The sequence below is a fragment of the Vombatus ursinus genome, unplaced genomic scaffold (genome assembly GCF_900497805.2).
Source record: "Vombatus ursinus unplaced genomic scaffold, bare-nosed wombat genome assembly UNPS02014945.1, whole genome shotgun sequence".
In the NCBI taxonomy this organism is placed as follows: domain Eukaryota; kingdom Metazoa; phylum Chordata; class Mammalia; order Diprotodontia; family Vombatidae; genus Vombatus; species Vombatus ursinus.
In genome coordinates this window covers 7,445,578-7,470,469 of record NW_020954723.1, presented here as the reverse complement: position 1 = coordinate 7,470,469, position 24,892 = coordinate 7,445,578, and the positions used below count along the sequence as shown (strand labels likewise).

The window sequence follows — 24,892 nt, the reverse complement described above, 5'->3', positions numbered from 1 at the left end:
CTCAGGGGTCTATTTGGGAATGTTAGGAAACTAAATGAAGATCAGTAAAATCAGGAGTTTATATTCAGGTTACTAAATGGTCCTTGAAGGTAGGTGGAATTGAAATCTCTCTCAAAAGCAAACCTTCAGGTTATATCTATTTTGTTTCCTTCATAGGAAATTTCAATCTTAGTGTCTATGCATTTAAATTTTAGATCCCCACAGTCAAAGTAAGGGAGAGAAATGAGGCAATTTCCAGATACATCACAGGATCACATATCTAGACCTGGAAGGGACCACAGAAGCCACCTAGTCCAAAGCCCTCATTCAAGAAATGGGAAAGCTGAGTCTCTAGAATGTTTAGTGCCTTGCCGAAGGTCACATAGGCAGTAATAGCAGGCCTGGAACTTGAACTCATGTCCTCTGACTCCAGAGCCAGGACTCTTTTTCACTCTAATATGCTGCCTCCTTAATACAATGAAATGAAATTGTTTTCCAATAATATGATGAATTACTTCAATTGCACAGAATGTTCCAGCTATGAAAATTATACTGTCCAACTCTACCCTCTGTTTTCAACATGAGATAGAGCACATAAAGTATGAAGATGAGACAGACGAATGGAAAACATAGAATCTCTACCTGGCAATTCCTTCTTATTGCTCATGAGCAGAAAAGATGAAAGACAAAGGTAAAGCATGTGCCTACTTCACGGTACATTTGTGTATTAAGCATCTAATTTGACACAATGCCTAAGGACAAAATGGAGAAAAGGTTATTTACTAATTTGAAAGTCATGATAGGAAAATAGATCATAGTCAGTCAACAAGCACTTATTGTTTACTATATGCTAGGCACTATGCTAAGTGCCAGAGATACAAATCAAGGCAAACATAGACCCTGCCCTCAAGAAGCTCCTGTTCTGTTTTTTTTAACTTTTTTTATTAAGAAGCTCCTGTTCTAATAAAGAATACAACAATAACCACTTCCATACAAGATATTTACAGAGGATATAGAAGGTAATCTCAAAGGGGAAGGTATTAACAACTGAAGAAACCAGGAAAGACCTCCTCTAGAAGATAGGATTTGAGATGGGTTTTGAAGGAAGCCAAAGAGGCTAAGAAGGTGGAGGTGAAAAGGGGGAGTCTTCTAGCCAGTGCAAAGACACCAAGATGGGAGATGAAGTGTCATGTATAAGAAGGAGTAAATAGGCTACCATATTTGGATCATAGAGTTTGTAGAGGGTAAGAAAGAGCAAGGAGACTGGAAAGATAGTGTGGGCTCAGGTTATAAAGCTCTTTAAATGCCTAACAGACTATTTTGTATGGCATCTGCATGGAGGAAGTATTGGAATTGGGAGAAAATTGAGAAAGTGAGAGTAGTTAGAAGGTTAGTGTAATAGCCGGAGTGAGAGGTCATGAGGCTCTAGCTATGTCTCTGTGCCTGTGTGAGTGGAGAGAAGGAAAAAATAAATGAGAGATACAACTGGAGTCATTTTAACAAACATGTTAACATATTAAGAACTCATTGCCTACAGAGAATTAAGCTGGCATGAGGAAATACAAAATTTAGATAACACAGTTCTAGCCTTTCCAGAGTCTATAGCCTAGTAAAGGATGTTACACATACACAAATAACTATGGTGCAAAATAATATATGATAAGTGCTACTGTGGGCCAGGATACTGGTAGAATAGGGGCACTGTGATTTAACCCCTTACCTTCCCCCAATACCAACTGGGATTGTTGTGAATAAACACACTGTGATACAGACTTGGGCCAGAATGAACTGATCTGGGACACAGCTGTGGGCCCCTTGGGAAAGAAGAATGTAAAAGAAGTTTTTAAAGTATGGTAGAGAGCACTTAAAACCTCAAGGAATCTCCTTGTCAACTGCTTTTAACCTCTTTGCTGGTGGCTTTTACTCCTTTTTAACTACCTTGGGAACCACTTTTATCTGGCGTTATTGGAATATGTTTTTAGTGAAAAAAAAGGACTGTTTATTTGAACCCTCAGGTTTACATCAATTTTGGAACTACAATCCCAAAAGTAAAAATGCTATATGAAGTCTGAGGGGGCAAAGGTCATTGCTAAATAGAAGGATAAGAGGCGATTCCCTAAAGCAAGAGTACTTTGGAGGGTATAGCAGAGGGAAAATAGTTGTTTTATGTAAAGCATCTATTAATATTTCAAAATTGGGCGCTTTATGGAAAGATCTAAAACTAACAAGATAAAATATAATAGTGATTCATTTTCATTCAAACATATATCAAATGCTTACTATGTACAAGGCACTGTTTTAGGGAATGCAGAAAACATCTATCAATAGTGTACACTATGTGTAAGAAATTGTTCCAGGCACTCCGAAAACAAAAAAGGAAAAAAGAGCAGTCTGTCTCTTCATGTCGACACTGTTAGATTTGAGGTCAGAGGATGTGGTTTTGAAGCCTGGCTCTGCTATTTATTCTATTTAGATCCCTACGATCGAAAAAGAGAGGGTATAACATATAAGTTGTCTTGACTTTTGTCTTGCCTCTGGACTTAGACAACTCTGGAAAAGAGAGTGAGGCTGATGACTTTGTGCAACTCTGTCATTGTTCCTTTTTGAAACTGAAGGACAAACAACAAGAACAATAATGTGTACACAAAAAAAGTAGAATGCAGGAAAAAATTATTTAAAAATAAAGAATTTGAGGAGACAGATTATTTTCAACTGAGAAAATTAGGGAAAGCTTTATAAAGGAGGTGATAGCTGAACTGGAACTTGGAAGGGAGAAAAGGATTTCTACAGGTGTTGAAGCAGTTCATTACAAGAATGGAAGGTATCCTTGGGACTCCCACAGAAGGAAGTCAAAGAATAGCTAACAGTCAGTTTGGCTGAAATACCAGATACCTAAAGGGCAGTGATGCAAAATTAAGAAAAAAATGAGTTAATACATGGACGTTGAAGGAAGAGAAAAATTACTACAGGCGGCAACAAGGGAGTATATTCTAGTCAAGAAGGATAATTATCTCACTATTCTTTGTACTGATCAAACCACACTCTCAGTGCTGTATTCTCTCTTGTATGTTACATTTGAAAAGGGATATTGACAAACTGGAGCACATGCAGAGGTGGAATCAGAGGTGTCTTAATGCCATGTCCCATGAGGATTGGTTGAAGACATTGGGGTTGTTGAACCTGAATGAGAGAAAGCTTAGAGTGGGTATGTTAGCCTTATTTAAGTATATGAAGGGTGATCATATGGCAAAGAGAGAAGACTATTTTCGTGTGACTTTAAAGAGCATAATGAAGATTAATGGGTATAAGCAGCAGATTTTAGTTTAATATAAGGAAGAACTTTCTAGAAATCTCATCTCATCAATAGAACGTGTCCTCCTGATATTAGTGAGGTGTTGAGGGCTGCATTACTGGAAATGTTCAAGGCAAGAATAACTAACCAACTATCACGGACGTTGCAGATGGAATTATCCTATGGATTATTACTCTAAGGTCCTTTGAAGCTCTTAAGATACTATAAGATATGAAAATTTCAATCTAGCCTGACTCCAATACTGGACAGGTAACAACATTGAACGGTCCCTACCAAAGTCAATATTCCACTAAACCAGGGGTGGAGAACCTGTAGCCTGAGGTCCCTGGATACAGCCTTTGACTGAGTCCAAGTTTTGCAGAACAAATCCTTTTATTAAGGGGATTTGTTCTGTGAAGTTTTGGATTCAGTCAAAGGGCCGCGATTGAGGACCTAGAGGACCACATGTGACCTCAAGGCTGCAGGTTCCCCACCCCTGCAACTCACTCCCGCAAATGATAATAATAGGGGCTAGCAACAATATCACACTTCAAGCTTTGCAAAGCATTTTATATGTTATCTCACTTGATCTTTGCAACAGCCCTGTGAGGTAGGGGCTATTATTATCATACCCATTTTATGGATGAGAAAACTGAGGCTAATAGAAGTTAAGTGATTTGCCCCGGGTCACATGGCTAGTATCTGGCAGGATACTTGAACTTAGTCAAGACCTGAACTTAGGACTTCCTGATTCCAAATTCAAAAGTCTATGTACTATGCCACCTAGCTGCTCTAAGACCAACTCGGTGGCTCACTCCAAGGCAAGGATCCTGGATCCAGATTGTTCCTTCAGTGCAAAATTGCCACTAATGAAAGAAAGGTCTAGTAGGGCCATCCTGAAAATGCCATCCCTATCAATTAAATGTTTTGATGGAAGGGTAAACTGTACAATTTCCAGTTCTGTTTTAGGTCAGCTGCATGACTATTTAGAGAAGGGTTGGGGAGACTCCTTTTAAAAACCAATAAAACCACTTGCAACTATCTTAGTCTTTAGAACAAAACATCAAAGGTACATTATAATCAGTCATTAAAGATAAAGCTATAAAGAGAAGATAATAGCAATATTAGATTACTTCCTATGTAGTTAAATTTGGGGGCTGGGCTGAGATCATATACTTGTGGGAGGGATGGAGGCTAGTGAAAGTAATTAGGTTTTTTTTAAAAAATCGTGCCTCAGAACTAAGTCTTCTTATAATGATTACAAAGTGAGCTTATGTCCTCTTAAAAGAGATCCCAGTCTCTAAATCATTTTTAAGGACCTGTCTGAGAGTGAAGTAAACCCCGAGTAAGAAGGATGAAATAACTGGGGTCCTGGATAAAGAAGGAAAATGGTCACAGAGAACCAAGTCTTTCAACTGGAGGCCTATAGAGTGGCAAGACATTTTATTTTGTTGGAAAGAATGAAAGAAAGAAGCAAAAATACCACCTCTCTGACTATCACTGCCCCTGATTTCAACCCTGGAAACTATTGTATGGCTTGACATCACGGGATTTTCTGCAGTCCATTTTTGTAGATATAGTTTAACTCTAAATGCAAAAGAAAGATTATACTATCTGAAGCCTGTTATTTGGCCCCTAGTAACATCACTACAATAATTTAGAGTAGTTTTGACTAAAAATGCATATAATATAACAGGAACCTGTGCAGTTGTGTGGCTTTGGCTACTAGTTTTATTCCTTCCTCCTCTAGTATTTTAATGCTTTCTTGAGGCTACCTGAGGTTCAGGGCAATTTTTGTGGCCTGGCACTAGGAGGATAGATGATAGATGATGGGAATTGGAACATGAGTGTGAATATTTCCCCTCTCTACCAAAAATTCTCAGTGGGAGGTGCTAAGGGTGGTGGAGAGGTCCTGGAAGTGAACCCTGAGGCAGGGAGGAGTTGAATGGAATTTAACTGCCCTAGCATAGGTAGAAGACAAGACTGGGAACCACTGATTGGGATGGATCAGTCGGAAGCTTTTGACAATTACATGAACATCCTTTTTGTGCATTGGCTGAGGCTGAGCTGGGCTGCAGATCTGACTAACAAAAGGTAGGAAATATGTTGACTACCCACATGTTAGCCCAAGTGGTCTCATTTTAAGAGAGGAAGCAGAACCTGTGGCAGCAGCACCTTGATGTAAATGGCAGCTATGGAGGAAGTGATTTAGCATAATATGAGCAGAATGTTATGGCAGCATATAAGCCTCAGGGGACTGGGCAATGTCGACTTAGATGTGGCTGATACCACATGGATTTCAACAATCTGGATGCAGTGACAGCAGGGTGAGTGAGTGCAAAAAAGGAAGAGATCAGCACTGCTGGGAACCCAGGATCCAAGGACCAGAAAAGGGACAAGAACTGAAAAGTAATAAGACATAGAGCCACACCATTCATGTGAAGGTCCAGGAATCTGACTCCTGCCTCCCTTTCCAGACTTAATACACATTACTACCTTCACACATTCTATTTGTCCAGTCAAACTGACCTATGTGCTGTTCCTCACTCATAGGATCCATAGGATTGGAGCATTCTTTACACAAAGATAGAAGACACTTTCAAAATCATTTCCCCTTTAGTTTATAGATGAGGAAAATAAGGAGATTAGCTGTTTTGCCCAAATTTACCCAAATAGTAACATCAGAAGCAGAATTTGAACACAGGTCCTCTTTATCTACTTCCTCCATGTTTTTGCTCAGGCTGTCCCCTATATCTGGAATGCACTCCCTCACCTCTACCTTTTGAATTCCCAACCTCTTCTAATGCTCAGTAAAAATGCAATTCCTGAGTGATTCCTCCCCTAATCCTCCACCAGCTTCTAGTGCCTTTTTCTCCACTAGAAATTTTCTTATATGTATTTCATATTTTTAATGTGTTGTTTCCCTGATAGAATTTAAGTTGCTTGAAGGAAAGGATTATTTTGTTTTGTTTCTGTATTCCCAGAGCATTGGTACAGTGCTTAATTAATGCTTGCTGACTGACTGCTTAATTAAGAAGATAGTTCCTTAATTAGAGCTATGATTCTCTCTGACCATCATGAAAACAGTTAAACCATTATTTAACTCTAATTATATTATGGTATCCTTCAGGATTTTATAACTCTATACTTTAATTACTATATACATATTACATATATACACACATATACATATATAGTGTGTGTATATATGTATATGTTTCTTCAAGTAGGTATAGATATTTTGCAAAAATAACTATTGATGTTTCTTTTTTTTCCTTCACCTCTGAAAGTCAGTTATCTCTCAGTCTAAAAATTCAGCCTACCAAAGTATACCCAACACCTATTTGGGTGTGAAGTTGCTAGTGGTAACTAATCTCTGATGAAAATTTTTATTGCTAATGGGAACTAGCAGCTGAAGTTACACACATGGAGCTGAAAATAACACCCTCTTTCTAAAAGAAAGATTATATTTCCATGAAACAATAATTAATTTAGGTTAACTCTTTCATTCCTGTGTGCCAGTCCAGAGGCACATGTGAAGAAACTAAAGATTCTTTCCAAATTCCAGTCTTCATTGCATACCCATGCTTTTTTTGGCTAGGCAATGGGGTTCAGTGACTTGCCCAAGGTCACAGAGCTAGTGAGTGTTAAGTGTCTGAGGCCGTATTTGAACTCAGGTCCTCCTAACTCCACGGCTGGTGCTTTATCCGCCACTCCACCTAGCTGCTCCTATACCCATGCTTTTCCATGTCAAGTATGCCTGGTATAGAGCCCTGCCCTTAGAGTGTCTTTGGCATCCTGCACCTACTACCTCTTAGAGAACAGTATGATTAATACACTAATTGACAATTAGTAACAGATTGGAATTTTGTCACCATCCTTAAGGAGCTGGAAAATTCTGAAGTCTCCAAACAATTATGGCACCAATAAGTCTAGTATGATTTGTCATTGTTATTAGTATCTTCATCATCCTCATCATCATCATTAGTCAGCCACACCCAGTCCTTTGGCTCAAACAGCAAGTAAACATCTATGTCCCACCCTTGAGAAATAGAAGAAAAAAAGGTATCCCTTGATTTCATGAGAAACAGTTGAAATAGTTTCTCTGATCACTGTGAAGAAGTGCACAGCTGCTATTGAATCTAACCCAAAGCCCCATGATGGTCAGCAGATGAGACCAGGAAAGAACACTGTCCTGTTCTGTTGGGCTTCGCATGTGATGATCCACATATTAAGTCAAACGGATTCAAAACTAAAGCATTAGTTGGTGCCAAACAGCATTCCATCACATGACCCTTCTTTAGATGAAGTGTTTATATTTTCCCAGGAAGTTTAAGGATCCTTATTTTGATAACTTCTATGATATAATCATGAGTTTCAACAAAAAGTTCCCAAGGTTATGTTAAGCAGAATAAATCAGCACCAACAGCAGCAGCTATATTCCAGACTCATACTCCGGGTTAAGAATGACACAGCGGATAAAAGGCAAGCCTTGGAGGTAGAAAGACCTGATTTCAAGTCCTGCTTCTAACATATACTAGCTGTGTGAGTCACTCAACCTCTAAGACTGTAAGTTTCAGGAGAATTGCTAATTAGCATGAAAGAAGGGAATTTCCATACCATTGCAAGAGGTCTATGTAATGAGGAAACCCCGGGTCTTGACCAAAAACAAGGTAACAAATAAAAAACTCAGTACTAGTAGGGGCGATTGGACAGGAAATCTTGGTGCTAGACACACTACCTAATTTTATGGCTTTGGACAAGCCATTTCCCCCTCACTAGGATTCAACTTCCTACTCTGTAAAAGGAGAATGGTTGAACTAAATGATCTCTAATCCTGGCATTCTGTGGTTTTGTGACAAGAAAAGAAGGTAGATCAGGAAATAGTTTTCATTAACAGTGTTCCATGGTGCAGGCACTTGACCTCCCTGGGCTCTTCCTTAAAACTAGGAGCAGGTTGGTCAGGGTTGCAAAGACAAATTCTTGAATTATCCCACAACACACCTGGTAGCTCTATTTCACATTTCCTCTAGGTCAATCCCTCCTTTCCTGAGATAAGATTTCCAGTGAATTCAATGCCTTCTTCTTACTTCAATTGCTGGCCAGATGGAACCTAACCCTTCTTCCATGCTTTTGCAAGATGCAAAATCAGTATCATGAGCTTGTGAAGATCCAATCAACCAATCAACACACATTTATTAAGTACCTGTTATGTACCATGCTAAGAGATGAGAATACAAGGACAAAAATGAAATAGTCCCAGCTCTCAAGGAGAATTAATTCTATTGAGGAAAACATGAAAGTAGACACAAAATCTATGCAGTTTAAGGGACAGGGGCTGGACCTATGTATTTATTGGTGTAGGAAACTCCCAGGTAAAGAAATTCTTTCTACTAAGGGAGGCAGGCATCATCCCTCTAACTTACAGTTTTAGAGACTTGTCTACAGCAGAGGTATCAAACACTATGGCCCATAGGGCATGTGGACTCCTGAGTGAGGCCTCAATTAGATTAAAATGTAATTGGTAAATATTTAAAAACATAACCAAAAATACAATAAAATGTAGATAATATTATATTTTGAAACTAAATTAATATGCTGCACAGGAATCCTTATGCATGGATTGGAGACCCATTTTCTATTTGAGTTTGTCACCACTGGTCTAGAGGAGAAGTGAGTGATAAAACTCCCCAATATGGTGGAACCAAGTTAGAATGGAATTGGGAAATGTTTAACAAAATAAATAAAAATACAATAAAGATAATGTTGATTTGCGGTTTTCAAAGTCAATATGCAGCCCACAAGGATCTGTTTCCATTTAAATTTGATACTGCTGGTCTTGAGCACTGAAAAGTAATGAAATGACCTGCTCAGGCAGAAGTGTGATTTGAACCAGGTCTTTGTAGCTTAAGGACCAGCTCTCTATCTGTTACCCCACACAACCTCTCCACACAAAGTGAATATCAAGTAATTGGAGGAAAGGGAAGGATCTATTAAGGGGATTAGGAAAGGTTTTATGTAAGAGGTGGTAGGTGAGTTTTGAAGGAAGATGATAAATATAAGAGGTGGAGATGAGTAGGGTTTTATGTATTACTCAGTTGTTATTTGCCTTCACACACATGTGTGGTAGGGAGAGGGGATAGCATAATGTGGTGAGAAAAGTCCTGAATTTGAAGTCAGAGAACTCTGGTTCAAGTCTTGGCTCTGACACTAGTTATACAAAAATTTACAAATAATGGAGAAACTTTCCCTCAAGTCCTCCCAATAACTAGCTGTCTGACTGCAACTAAGCAACTTTCTTAAGCCTCAGTTTCACCATCTCTCTATAATACCTGCACTACATACTTCTTTCTGAAAGACATTTGTGAAGGGAACATTCTATAAACCTTAAAATGCTACATAAAGACATTATTATAGATTTATAACACATTTAGTGAAAAGTATTGGGTCTCATTTTTCCTACCAGAATTCCACATGCAACGAGGATATACGTTAGTTGATGCTTTATTTGCAGGAAATATTCCATTGGTTCTCTCCAAACACTAATCACCTCACTTTCTAACATAATGTTCAAGCATTTTACAAGTAAATATGTTTTATTTATATTAGCAAAACCAGTTTGAGATTATGAAAAAGCGTCATCCTTACAATTAAATCAGGTCTTTAAGTAAAACTTCATTTTGACTAGGATGGACCAGTTACTGTCAAACTGAAATGCTGGATTGTAAAGCTCCATCTCAAACATCAGTTGAACTAGATATTTTGAGATGCTTGGGCTTAAGGAGAAAGAGATAATTAGTACGAGTTATTCTTTTGTCTTCAAAAATACACTACGGGATATACTACAGTATTCACAGGGGAAAAAGCAGTCTCATAATTCCTTAAGAGTAAGGTTTGTTTTACCAATTGAATTTTTATTCCAAGAACTTAGTATAGTGCCTGACACATAGTAAGTGCTTAATAAATGCTAATTAATTGACTGAATAAATGTATTGTTTAATGATCTGTTCTCTTATATAGAAAAATTATTTTAAAAACTGAAAGGATCTTAGAAGTTATCTACACTGTTTATTTTTACAAGGAAGAAGTAAGGAACAAGCATTTATTAAGCACCTTGTATGTGCCAAGCACTGTGCTAAGTACTTTACAAATATTTTCTTATTCAATACTAACAACAACCCTGGAAGGTAAGTGCTATTATTATCTCCATTTTTCTTATTTTTGCTTTTGTTTTTTACAGTTGAGAAAACTGAAATAGACAGACTTTACATACCCTGTCCAAGATCTTATATCTTGTAAGTATTTGGGACCAGATTTGAACTCAAATCTTCCTGACTTTAAATCTAGTGCCTTATTTACTGTGCCAACTACTTGAGGAAAACATGAGACCTGGAACAAGTAAGTGAAAAGGGGGGGAATGGTGGAACCAGTTGAGATATTTAATTTCTTCCATTTAGGACTCTGGTTTTCTGGGTATTTGGTTACAATGATACATTTAACAAGTTCAAGATGATTTCTGAGTGCTATTATTTGAAAAAGAGGTGTTTCAAAAGAGTTCAAAAAGACTCTTAAAGATGGCGTCACCATCTCTAATTGAGGAAGCTGTGAACATCAATGAGAATGCTTTTAAGCTGAGCTCTACAGTGACCACTGCAGAGCCTAGGTGCATTCCCGATAATGGCAAGCAGCACTTTCTGGGCAAATATTTTGAGGGTTTTTTTTTTTTAAGCCAATTCTCCGTACTGCTCAGATGAAACATGAATAGATGGCACATCAAACCAAAAGTCTGTGCTCAGCATCAAATTCCAAAGCAAGTTCAATCTGTAGAGATTGGACCATTTAAAGAAACTGTCTGCAGTTATTTCTAAAAATAAGACAAGGCCCTAAACTCTTGCAACATAATGTCTCAGAAAAAAAAAAATACAGCATTTCAGCACATTCGTTGCATGCTTTTAACCAGACAACTAGATTTGGTTGTAGCGGCAGAAAACTCTAGTCAGAATAATATCTGAGATAATTTTAAAATCTTGGGTAAGTACAAGAAAGGATACTTTTAAAAGAAATCCAGCTCAAGACTCGGGGCTGATTGATTCAAGAGCCTTAACTTGCTTGGGGTAAGAAGCTTACAGGACCAGAACTAAAACCATTGAAAAACTCAGGCCTGAGAAAAGTCTTCAGAGCCTTGATCAAGGAGAAATGGAATGTTTTTGAAGCCCCAAAAGGAAGTTTAGGAGTAGGGGCTTTGTTCTTCATAGGAGGTGGGGAACCTTGTGAACAAAGAATTGTCTGGACAGCTCCTTATAATCCTGTTGCATTGATGTAGTGAAAAGAGTAAGATGCAGGAATCAGAACACCTGGGTTCTTCTAGTCCTAATTCCCCCATTAACCAGCTGGATCCACTGAGATGAATTATATTCTGAGATGGGAGTGCCAGAGTGACCAGATCTATGAAAGTCTATGACAGAGGAAGTACCTGTGCACAGAAGTGGGAAGGCAATACTCTGAGGACAGTATCCACTTCAAAGATCACGATCTCTCATTACAGAGAGAAAATCTGACTATAGAGTCTAAAAATACACCTCAAAACCCAGCAAAGAGCCCCTCCTCAGAAGAACCTCATGATAACCCCATAAAGAGAGAAAAATATTTCCAGGGCCAGGAATTGGGAATGTATCCCTTTATTCCTTGACCATGTTTTCTACACATGACTCATTCTTACTGTACTTGAAGTGTGAGCCATTCTCCCCAGGGACCTTGTGTATCTAAGAGGAGACTGCCCCTAAGTTGGGAAGGAATGTTTTATAATTAATATTCTTTCTATACCTTCTCAGTAAATATCCTTTTCTAGAAGTGAATAGAGTTCTACTGTCTGATTGAAAATAGAGGGCACAGAGTATCTCTGATAAAGGCCTCATTTCCAAAATACATAGAGAACTAGTCAAATTTATAAGAATACAACTCATTCCCCAATTGATAAATGGTCAAAGGATATGACAAGGCAGTTTTCAGATGAAGAAATTAAAGCTATCTATGGTCATATGAAAAAAATGCTCTAAATCACTATTGATTATAGAAATGCAAATTAAAACAACTCTGAGGTACTACACCACATCTATAAGATTGGTTAACATGACAAGACAGGAAAATGACAAATGTTGGAAATGTGGGAAAATTGGAACACAGGTGCATTGCTGGTGGAGTTGTGAATTGATCCAACCATTCTGGAGAGCAATTTGGAACTATGCCCAAAGGGCTATAAAACTATTCATACCCTTTGATCCAGCAATACTAATACTAGGTCTGTATCCTAAAGAGATCATAAAAATGGGAAAAGGACTCACATGTACAAAAGTATTTAGAGCAGCTCTTTTTGATGTGGCCAAGAATTGGAAATTGAGGAGATGTCCATCAATTGGAGAATGGCTGGACAAGTTGTGATATATTATTGTAATGGAATACTATTGTTCCATAAGAAACAAGGAACACATGGACTTCAGAAAAACCTGGAAAGACTTGCATGAACTGATGTTGAGTGAAGTGAGCAGAACCAAGAAAACATTGAACACAGCAACAGTGACATTGTGTGATAACCAACTTTGATAGACTTAGCTCTTCTCAGTACTGCAAGGATCTAAGACAATTCCAAAAGACTCATGATAGAAAATGCTATACACAGTCAGAGAAAGAATTATGGAGTCTGAATGCAGATCAGAGAACACTATTTTCTCTCTATTTTTTTTCTTTCTTGTGATTTTTCCTTTTGGTTCTAATTCTTCTTTACAACATGACTAATGTGGAAATATGTTTAATATGATTGTAGATGTATGGCCTATATCAGATTGCACACTGTTTTGGGGAGAGAGGAGAGGAAGGAGGGAGAGAAAATTTAAAACTCAAAATCTTATAAAGGTGAATATTGAAAACTAAAAATAAATAAATGTTAACAAAAAGAAAATGGAGGACACAAAAGAGAAAAGACCTATTTTTACAAAAATATTTATAGCAGCTCTTTTTGTGGTGGCTAAACATTGGAAATCAAAGGGATGCCTATTAATTTGGGAATGGCTAAACAAGCTGTGATATATGATTATAATGGAATATTATTATGTTATGAGAAATGACAAGTAGGATGATTTCAGAAAAATCTGGAAAGACTTACATGAACTGATGCAAAGTGAAGCTAACAAAACCAGGAGAACATTATGCATAGTAACAGCAATATTGTTATATGAACAACTGTGAATGACTTAACTGTTCTCAGCAACACAGTGATCCAAGAAAATACCAAAGGACTAATGATGAAACATACTATTAGCTTCCAAAGAAAGAACTGAGACTGTTGAAGTGCAGACTGAAGCATACTATTTTTCATTTTCTTTCATTCTTTTTTTTTAATTCAAGTCTTTCTGTACAAAATGACTAATATGGAAATGTTTTACATTATGACACATGTATAACCTATATCTGATTGCTTACTGTCTCAGGGAACAGGGAAGAGAGAGAGGGAGAAAAAAATTTGGAAAGAAATAAAATAAAACAAATCTAGAATTATGCTAATAATTGAAAATATAATAGATTCTCTCTTGTTAAATTTAACCTTACATATAAACAAGGCAGGCAACCACCCACATGGCATGATTTGAGGGGCACTGGGAATGATCTTATTCTAAAAGATCTATCCTACTTTTCCTGTCACTTTAGGAAGTTACTTCCCTCCTGGAGTTGTAATGATAAGATGAATATTTTACTCACTTTTGTGTGCCCAGGAATACTGCTTAATGAGAAGGTTGTGATAGGTTCAGGCTCTTTAACATCCCTCCCCCACCCCCATTCATGTTAGACTAGTACTTTTCTTAAAAGTTGTGAAAGCTGTCTCTAAGATTTGACTGCCCAGGGAACTGAAAGGTATAAAAAAAAACCCTCCCAGAAGGTGTCAGAGCCCTTCAGATTTGGCTGATGTCTCAGGCATGGGAATCATCATACCTTTCAGATATAGAAGAGGCAGGGCTTAACAAAATAGCCTTGTTGAAGCCTCTTTTTTTGTTGGTTATTAAAAGCGTTACCACTGTCTCATTTCATTCTAACATCAGACCAAAATTACCAGGAACCTGCCTGAGTCAGATTCAGATCATTACAAAAGTATTTCTTGGAATATGTCATCACTCAACTTCCAGGGTCATGAACACAGTACATCTATTGTAACATCTGTAACTCCGTAGGATAAAATCGTAAAATTAAATTACTCAATTAAAAACATAATGTGCTACTAAAAATTCCTTTTGGATTCTGGGTGTGGAGAATAAAAGAGTTGTCATGGTAGTAAGTAATTGGGCCATAGGTCTAACAGTACTTACCCGAAAGACCTGCTCCACTCTTGCAATGCTTTTCCCAAAGATAGTTCCAAGCTGGTCTCCAATTCCCGCCAATAAGAAGCCAAAGAGTGGAATTCCAAAGATGGCATACAAAATACAAAAGATTTTGCCTCCTTCAGTGCTTGGAGCAATATTTCCATATCCTAATGTTTTAATGAAAAAGAGAGGGAAGTGTAAGACATCAGAGAAATTAAATTAGAACAAAATAGTATTATTCTTTTTGCCCAGAGTTCTACCTTCCTCCATTATTAAGAGCTTCAGAAATGACTGATGTCATTTAAAAAGTTTAACATAACAAATAACAATACAATGTATTGTTTGTGATTTTTTAAATCAACACATAGCCTACAAGGATCTGTTTCCATTTGAGTTTGACACCACTGGTCTAGAGCAGAGGTAGGTGGTAAAATTCCCCAATATGATAGAACCAAATTAAAATGGAATTGGGAAATGTTTAACAAAATAAATCACAATACAATATAGATGATGTTCATAATTTTTCTTCCTTCTCTTATTTAACAACCCAATATTATAGGGTACTAGTTTTGGAGCCAGGAATACTCTGTTTTGGGACAATGAGCAATGTACCTCATTTCTCTTCTCCTCAGTTTCCTCCTCTGTAATTCTGGTAATTGTGAAGACTTAAATGACTTTTTTTTTTCATTGGACATTGGTATAGGGAAATTCCAATGAAAAAATACCCTCTTGCCAATATAGATTGGCACCTAATAGTAGGAAAAAGATGCCTGGAATTCAGCAACCTATATAGGACCGTAACCTACAACCAGTATGTTAAAAATGGGACTCAAACCAAGGTCTTCCTGACTCTGACTCTGTCCTTTAACCTCTATTGCCTCTCTGATAAGACTTGAGATTCAAAAGAAATAATGTATGTAAAGCATTTCACAAACCTTAAAATGTTGCATAAATGTCAGTTATTATTATATGTTATCTGTACAAACTAGAAAAGATGCATGAAGGAGCATGGTAAGCTGGTTCTAGATCTGATGAATTTGAGATTTGACTTCTTTAATTAGACTGCTTAGTGTTTTAGTAATAAAAACTTACCCATTTAAGAAATTAAAAAAAAAAACAAAAGGAAGGCCTCTATCTAGGGTTCTTAACCTTTTTTGAGTCATGGACCCTTATGACAATCTAGTGAACACCACAGACTCCTTCTCAGAATACTAATTTTAAATGCATAAAATAAAATACATAGGATTACAATGAATTTGAAATAAATTGATGTAAAGCTGTAATTGTTCCCATCCAAAATCATAGACCACCTCTTAAATCTATCCAAAGACCCAAAGTTTACATAGATTCAAAAGTTTCCTATCAATCCTACAAGTTGGGCAGCAAGGACAGTGAGGAAAATGAGTATTTTGACCCTTAAAGCAGTAAAGTGTTTGGTAAATCCCTGTTAAAAACTCAGTTACAACATATGCACTGTTTAGTAATCTTTTGTGTATAATTCCAAATACAATATACCATAAGATACTACCTCTTGAACTATAACTAGATCATAAACTCCTTGAGGGCAAGGACTGTTTTTAATTTGATACTATTTGAAAAGCATGTATAAAGTACCCAGCTATATTCAAAGTGCAAGGTACTCTGCGGGATGCAAAGATGAAGAAAACAGAGTCCTCACCCTTAAGGAACAACCTGGTAATATCGTAGAGACAGACAAGACAAGTGTCTGTTGTCTCCCCTATTAGAATCGGAGCTCCTTGAGAACAGGAACTGTTTATTTTTCTATTTATATCCTCAATGCTTAGCCCAGTGCTTTGCACATAGTAAGCTTAATAAGCTTTATTCCTTCATTCAAAAGCAAATATCTAGAATTGCAAAATAAGAAGCAGTAAGTTCAGGACTAAGGACTAAAGTGTCCTTTTAGTCTTTATATCTCTAGTGCTTCGCACAGAAACTTGCACATAGCAGACATGGTATAAACATTTACTGTTAAACTGAATAACAACTTCATTTGTAAAAAATCCTAATATGCATCTGTTTACATGGCAGGGATCAAATAAGACAATATGTATAAATAACTTAGCACAGTGCTTGGCACTTGGTAGGTGCTATATAACCCCAACTTTTCCCTCCCCCTTAGTCCCCATATTTGTGTTCTCAAGGGGTAACACTGCATATTCATTTCTATAATCAGCAGAAGTGCCATGAATGCATCATCATACTCAATTAATGTTTATTGATTTGGAATGGAATGGAGGTGAGAAGAAAAAGAAGAGGGATTTGGGATGTATAACATTTTTAGATATGTCAAACCAGTTTATTTCATTTTTGAAAAATAAAAAGGTTTAAAAATCAGAGACAGCTTGAAAGTACCATCTAATCCAATACCCCTCAATCTATAGATGGGTCCCCAGGGAGGTTAGGAGATTTGCAAAAGGTCACAAGGTAGTAAAAATCGGGGGAGCAATTTGAACCTAGAACCTTAGACTCCTGAATACTTTCCACTGTACCATGCTACTTTTTTATTGGTCCTTTACCATTTTGCAGAACAATCTAGAATTATGCCCAAAGAGTTATTAAATTACCTATACCCTTTGACCCAGCAATACCACTGCTTGTTCTGTTTCTGAAGGTAATTAGGCAAAAAAAAAAAAGAATCTATATGTTCTAAAATGTTTATAGCAGCTGTCTTTATGGTGGCAAAGAACTGGAAATTGCAAGGATGTCCATCAATTGGGGAATGGCTGAACAAGTTGTGGTATATGATTGTGATGCAATACTACTGTGCTATAAGAAATGATGAGCTCAATGGTTTTAGAAAATCATGGAAAGACTTGCATGAAATACTGAAGAGTGAAATGAGAAGAACCAAGAGAATATTTTATACAGTAACATCAATAATGTTTTAAGAATGGCTTTGAGTGAATAAGTTATTTTCACTATTATAAATACCCAAATTAATTATAAAGGACATATGAAGAGAGATGCTATCTGCATCCAAAGAAAGAACTGATAATTAGAAGTCTGTATAGAATAACTTTACATATATATATATATATATATATATATATATATGCCTATTTGTAACTAATGGTAGCCATCTCTACAGTTGGGGGAAGAAAAAAAGAAATTTACGTGATAATTTTGATATATATTTGAAAGAAATAGCAAGTTGTACACAGTAGATTTACAGTTTCATATCCTATGTATTTTATTGTACTATGTTATAGAAATGCTTGTTTTATTCTATAAATTAAGAATAAAATTTTTAAAAATAATCATTTCCATTTCTCAGTGACCCTACCACCCACCATAGAACTCTGACTTATAAAAAATAGAGTGAAGCAAAACAATTCAACATTTTGGCCGTGTCTAAAGATGTGTGTCTCGTTCCACACCTATAGTCCACTATTCTTCTGCTGAGATGCAAGAAGCATGAACCACTGTTGGTTCCCTGAAGACACTATTGGTCACTGCATTGATTTCAGTTCTGAAATCTTTCAATGTTGTTTTCTTTTATTTAATTGTGATCATCATGTAAATATTGTTCTCCATTTTGCTTACTTTGCTCTGCATCGGTTCATATATGTCTTTCCAAGTTTCTCTGAATTCTTCATGATGATATTTCTCATGGTGAAAATTTCATTAATTATTCTATTAATCCAATTAATATCTATGAAAATCTTATATTGCAGTGCTAGCCTGGGGCTGGATAGATACCAAGCATTCTTCCCCTGAATTATGCAATTATAAGCGGGAATTGTGATTTCATCACTATAGGGTCCTCCTAGTATGGTAAATCCCTCAAACCAACTCAGATCACAACCTCTCTATGATTTAGCAGCTAATTCCTAGGCAATTACCCAAGGTTAAGTGACATGCCCAAGGTCATATAGCTAACATAGTGTCAGAAATAATATTTGAACCTAGATGTTTCTGACTCTATGCTCAGCATTCTATACATTATGTAACACATCTCATCTTTCAGTAAATTGGGCTATATATTTTGGAGTGAGTTCTTAATTGATACAAACAGTTGCTTGATTGTGATCTTAGTTATTAGCATGTAAGCGTCATAGTGAAATCTGACTTTGGAAGTTTCCACTATCCCCCTCCACTCACTAATTGCTGTTTCTTCTTGCCTAGGGGTTGGCTCATTCGGCTATTTTATTTTCAGCTTTCCATTCAGAATTATTCAAACCTTCTATAACAAATTCTCTGAATTACAGTTTCTATTTCTTAAGCAGAGTTTCAAAGAGCCTTCATAATTGTTCCTTCGTTCAGTCAATTTTTTTTTCAATTTAGTTATAAGTTCTGGGCTGGATTTCTTTTCTAAATTATTTTTTAAAATATCCTTCAAAAGTATAGACTAAAAGTCTTTGGGCATTCCCTTTAAAAGGATTCTATTAAATGTAAATAATACCATTGAAAATACAATAAACACACTTACATATATATTTTTTGGCCCAGAATTAAGGTTACTCCCAGAATCATCCTGCTAATTTAAGGGAAGATTTCAGATTCCCACTGCCCTATAACTACCTGATTATTTTTGATGAATATGTATTTTTTTCAGTCTAAATATCTCTTTAAGAGACCAAGTGCAGACACAGGCAAATATATTCAAGCTTTGAACACCCTAAATGGACAGCTTAAGGGAAACAGACACATGCCACCTTCTAGGCTCTAAATGAGGATCTCCTTCACCCTCTGAATAGGGGAGTCCCAAATGAATGAAGCCTATAGGTGTTGAATATATAGAGGGAAAAGTGTTGATGTAAGGATCTGGCTTTTACTGTATTTTTGGCTTTGTAAACAACTAAGGCTTACAAATAATGCCCAGTTCAGCAAAATCTAACTTTATAGGCTTTATCTGTTGGCCAAAGACTGGTAATGAAGCTTTTTGGGCCTTGATTGTTCTTCAGGATCTGATTAACCAAAGGTAAATGATGGTGGGGGAGGGGGGCAGATGGGCTTGCTTGTGGCCCTGGGGCCCAGAATGATAAGTACATTAAAAATAATTCTTTCTACTTTCTAAAAGTTTAAATTTCACCTCCTAAGTTAGATCCTATATGTCAAAAGAGATGATAATCTGTTTATAATACATTTTATAAAGAATAAGGAGGCACTTAAAAATGTTTTTGCTTGGTGGTTAATTCTAGCTAATATACTGCCTAACACCCATCAGCTCACCTAAGGTAGTTTTTAAGTAAAGTCTCTTGAATCACTCATTTTGAACAAAATTAAGTCCATCCAGAAGAACTGAAAGGAATGAATTATTCTGTCTTCTGAGCTTTATCTGTCTTTCTGGCAACCATCTTTTGTGAAACAAGCTTCCAAAGGAGTAGCACAAATTGTCAATTTGGTTTTCACGTCACTATGCCTATTTGGATAATGCTAGAGAATCCCATAGGATTCTTTATTTTTATGTCTTTATAATGTCCCTCCAAGATTATTATCCATTTGCATTTGAGCCAACCAAAAGTGACTCATCCTAGAATCAGAGCCATAACTAGCAATTTTTATACTTGGGGAAAGCAGCATAAGATATGGGCTCAGTTATCAACCTTTTAAAACAAATGCAGTTGAGTGAAGTGAAGAGTAACCCAGAACACTGATCCCAAGTATGAAGGGCCAAGGACACCACTATTGGGGAGGTCATTGCCAATTGGGAAATGAAAAAGATGTGATTGGAGAAGATCTCTACCTTGATGAAGTATGACATCTGTTAACTAGCTCACTTTTTTTAAGAATTACAGGAAAATAAATTATTTTTACCTTTCTGAAAGAACATGAGTACTGTCAGCACCCTCTAAAAATTAGTAGTCTGTTTCCAACTTATATTCACCCCCATCCTGGCTTTGGCTCTGCTTAGAATTCATTATTTTAAAATATAAAGAAAAATATATGCCCCAAACTTAATTTTTAAAAAAATTAATGATTTATTTTTTCCAATCATTTAATTTTGCTGCTGTGAAGCAAGTGTACTGGAAGAGAGACTTTAGGCCTTTTAGCAAGGAAAAATACCTTGCTGATCACATTTTGCCACCGAGAAAAACTCTTCCTGAAATTAATTGGGGGAAGGGGGACCTCCTATGGATAGCATAATTAATTTGTGCCAAAAGCAAAAACAGAATAATTTTTATGTCATCCATTAGTATGGTATCTCTCATGGTCCAATGTGGAAAAAATGTTGCATTTGGATTCAGAAGACCTGTATTTGACTCTTGGCTCTGTCTGTGAGAATTCTCCCTCATTTATTTGCAACTGAATTTACTTTAAAAGTTGATCTGAGGGTATATTTTATCTATTACTTAATAGTCTATTATTCTAAGATAAGCCATCTTTTGATTGGTTCAGATTTAAACCAGGAGTGCAAAGTCATGAAAACAGAGAATTCTAAGGGAAATATTTCACAATCCAAATAGCAGCCACACACTACCTTGGACAAGTTACATACTGACTTTATGGTTCCTATACTTAAGAGTAGAAAAGGTCACAAATTGCGATGCGAAAAAAAAGAATCAACTAAGAAGTAAACAAATGCCTTTGGTCACTTAAGCATATTCATTATAGTCTATTTCATAACTGTATATCACTAGTGTAAAAAAGAGATTAGTGTGGTGGTGAAGTCAAGATGGCAGATTAGAGGCAGCAACCCAGTCAAACTCTCCCAACATTCCCCTCAAAACAACTTTAAAATAATACTTCAGATAGAATTTTGGAGTGGCAAAGCTAACAAAAAGTCAGGACAAGAAAATTTTCAGCCTAAGACAACTTAAGAAGTTGGCAGGAGAAATCTATAAAACAGAGTGGGCCCATCCCAGAGCACATGGAGTGGCAGTACTAGCAGTGGGCCTTGGAGGCCCACCCTTCCTCAGATCACACCACCTTGGAAGCACCAAAAACTTACAGACCCTCAGAACTAGCTCTGAAAACAGCAGCACAAAAAAAGCCTAAAGCTTGGGACAGGGCCTCCCAACACTCAGGTGAGTAGAGTCCAACTTTAACATAAAGTTCAAAGTCAAGAAGTAGGCTGGAAAATGAGCAAACAACAAAAAAGAACTTAACCATAGAAAGCTACCAAGGCCAAGAAACAAACTCAGAAGAAGACATCAATGGGGAAAATAGCCTAAACCTCAAAGAAAACTGCTAAATGGACACAAACCCAACAAAATTCCTGAAAGAGTTAAAGAAAAACATAGGAGTGGTTGAGGGAAAATTGAGAAAGGAAATGAGAGTGACACGAGAAAATTATGAAAAGAAGAATTAACAGTTTGGTAAAGAGGCACAAAAATTTACTCAAGAAAAGAAATCTTTAAAGAACAGAATAGGCCAAATGGAAAAGGAGGTACAAAAAATTCACTTAAGAAAAGAACTCCTTAAAAAGAAGAATTGGCCAAATGAAAAAAGAGATACAACACCTCACTGAAGAAAATAATTCCTTAAAAATTATAATTGGACAAGTGGAAGCTAATGACTCCATGAATCATCAAGAAACAATAAACCAAAGTCAAAAGAAAAAAAAAAGAAAATGTGAAATATCTCATCAGAAAAACCACTGACCTGGAAAATAGATCATCCAGGAGAGATAATTTAAGAATTATTGGACTACCTGAAAGCCAAGGTAAAAAAAAAAAAGCCTAAACATCATATTTCAAGAAACTATAAAGGAAAACTGTCCCAATATCTTAGATCCAGAAGGTAAAATAGAAATTGAAAGAATTCACCAATCACATCCTGAAAGATATCCAAAGAGAAAACTCTCAGAAATATTATAGCCAAATTCTGGAGCTCCACGTCAAAGAGAAAATATTGCAAACAACCAGAAAGAAACCATTCAAATATCATGGAGTCACAGTCAGGCTCACACAAGGTTTAGCAGCTTCCATGTTCAAGGAGTGGAGGGCTTGAAATGATATTCTGGAAGGCAAAGGAGTCACAAGTACAACCAAGAATAACCTATCCAGCAAAACCAAGTATAATCTTTCAGGAGGAAAAACAGATATTTTAGGAATTGAAGACTTTCAAGCATTCCTAATAAAAAGACCGGAGCTGAATAGAAAATCTGACATTTAAACATTAAACATTAAAGACTTATGGGGAGCATAGAAAGGTAAACATGAAGGAGAAATCATAAAAAACTCAATAAATTTAAACTGTTTACATTCCTATATGTGAAGATATATGTAATTACTAAAAATTTTATCATTATTAGGCCAGTTAGAAGCAGTCTACGTAGACATGGGCATAGACATGCCTATAGACATACACATGGGTGTGAGTTGATTATGTTGGGATGATCACAAAACAAAAATGAAGCAGTGAGAAAGAGGGATGCACTAGGAGAAGGGAGAGTTAAAAAGGAAGAAATTATCTCACATAAAAAATGTGTGCAAGGAAGAGCTTTTACAAGGGGGGGGCGGGGAATGGGGACAATGCTTGACTCTTGCTCTCATCAGAATTAGTTAAAAGAAGGAAGAGAAATGTACACACATTCATTTGAGTATAGAAATCTATCTAATCCAACAGGGAAATAGGAGGGTTACAGGATAAGAGAAAAAGGAAGGGAATGATAAAAGAGAGGGCAAATTAAAGGATGTGGTGATCAAAAGCAAAACAGACTTTTGAGGAGGGATAGGATAAAAACAAAGACAGAAGAATAAACAGAAGAAAATAGGATGGAGGGAAATAAACAGTAATCATAACTGTGAATGTGAATGGGATGAGACCATCCATAAGGTGGAAGTGGATAGCAGAATGGATTAGAAACTGGAATTGAACAATATGTTGCAGAAAGACACACACACACACACACACACACACACACACACAGAGTTAAAATAAGGAGATGGAACAGAATCCATTATGCTTCAACTGAAGTTAAAAAGGCAAAGGTAGCAATCATGATCTCAGACAAAGCAAAATAAAAAATAGACTTAACTGTCCAAATTTCTGTGCTTATTTCCAGGTTCATGTCTTCCAGGTAGTTAAGGTTGCTTGCTGGAAATTCCTATCTGATAAATGGGGAGTTAATTTATCTACTTGTTTAAATTCTGCAATTAAAAAAAAGGGAAAAGCCTAGCATCAGACAGAAACTAAATTCCATCTATTAATGTCAAATGTTTTCCAAGAATGTGATTAGGGTAAGAGAATTCAAAGATCCTCTAAATTTTTTACGACTTCCCATATTTTGTTGGGCTTGAATTCCTGCGGTGTGAACTGCAGGGTGACATAAAGTTTTATTTCCATTTGAACTCCTGAAGTTGTTTTACAATCCCTGCTGGGCAGTTTTCCACAATTTTTGGAGTTCACCTTGGATTTTAGCTAATGGCAATGTACAACCACAATAATCTACGGGGAACAAGAAGCTTTCTAGGGAAGGAGGGTATCTTTTTTTTCCTTCAAAATCCTCTACGCCCATGTCAAAATCACCATGTCTTCTAATTGTAGTAAGTAATCCTCTTAACTTGGCTATTGGAGAAACAGGTCATCCAATCTTACTAATAAATCATTCAGGGCTTTTTCCACACAGACTCAGAAACTTAGAATTCACATGCAGAAGACTTTGACTTTGGGTCTCTGGGCTAGAAAGAAGGCCAACAGGAAGAGTGCAAAAGTCACTCCACTAGTCACTGAAAGGAAAAGCATGAGCAGTGTCAGAGGTGATGTACAGACGATCACTTGACTAACAGAGAATGATACCTCTGCTGGTGGTACAGTACGAAACACTTCAACTTAGGGTACACATAGACCACAAAATGATCGGAGATCTATCTTCCTTCTGCAGGAGTTTCAAGATTTTAAGTTCAACCAAAATCTCTGAGTCTGAATGATTGTTTATACCTACAATCTTGGAAGCAGCTGGGAGGCATAGTAGATAAAGCACTGGGCATAGAGTCATGAAGACCTGAGTTCATATCTGGCCTCAAATACTTACTAGCTGTGTGACCTTGTGCAAGTCACTTAACCTCCATTTCCTCAATTGTTCAACAGGGATAATAACAGTATCTATGTAGCAAGATTGTTGTAAGGGATCAAATAAGATAACATTGGTAAGACCTGGCACAAAATAGGTACTGCAAAAATGCTTGTTCCCTTCCTTTGTCAGAGATAACTGTGAGGAAAACACTTCTTAAAAATTGTATTTGATCCTATTATAAATTTGACAAATACCAAGGAACATGAACATTTCTAAATACAAAGAACAGAAAAGCAGAATTGCATATGAAACTGTGATTCTCACTATGTACAGATGAAAGTATATAATCAG

At 36.6% G+C, this 24,892-nt stretch overlaps 1 protein-coding gene across 1 annotated transcript in view; it reads right to left on the bottom strand.

The window, feature by feature from the left end:
- Positions 1-24,892, bottom strand: part of KCNK10 (potassium two pore domain channel subfamily K member 10) — a 175,780-nt gene that overhangs the window by 51,630 nt on the left and 99,258 nt on the right. The window contains exon 4 of the mRNA XM_027844921.1: positions 14,626-14,786. Within this exon, the coding sequence (XP_027700722.1) occupies positions 14,626-14,786 (161 nt within the window). The remainder of the gene's footprint in view (positions 1-14,625; positions 14,787-24,892) is intronic.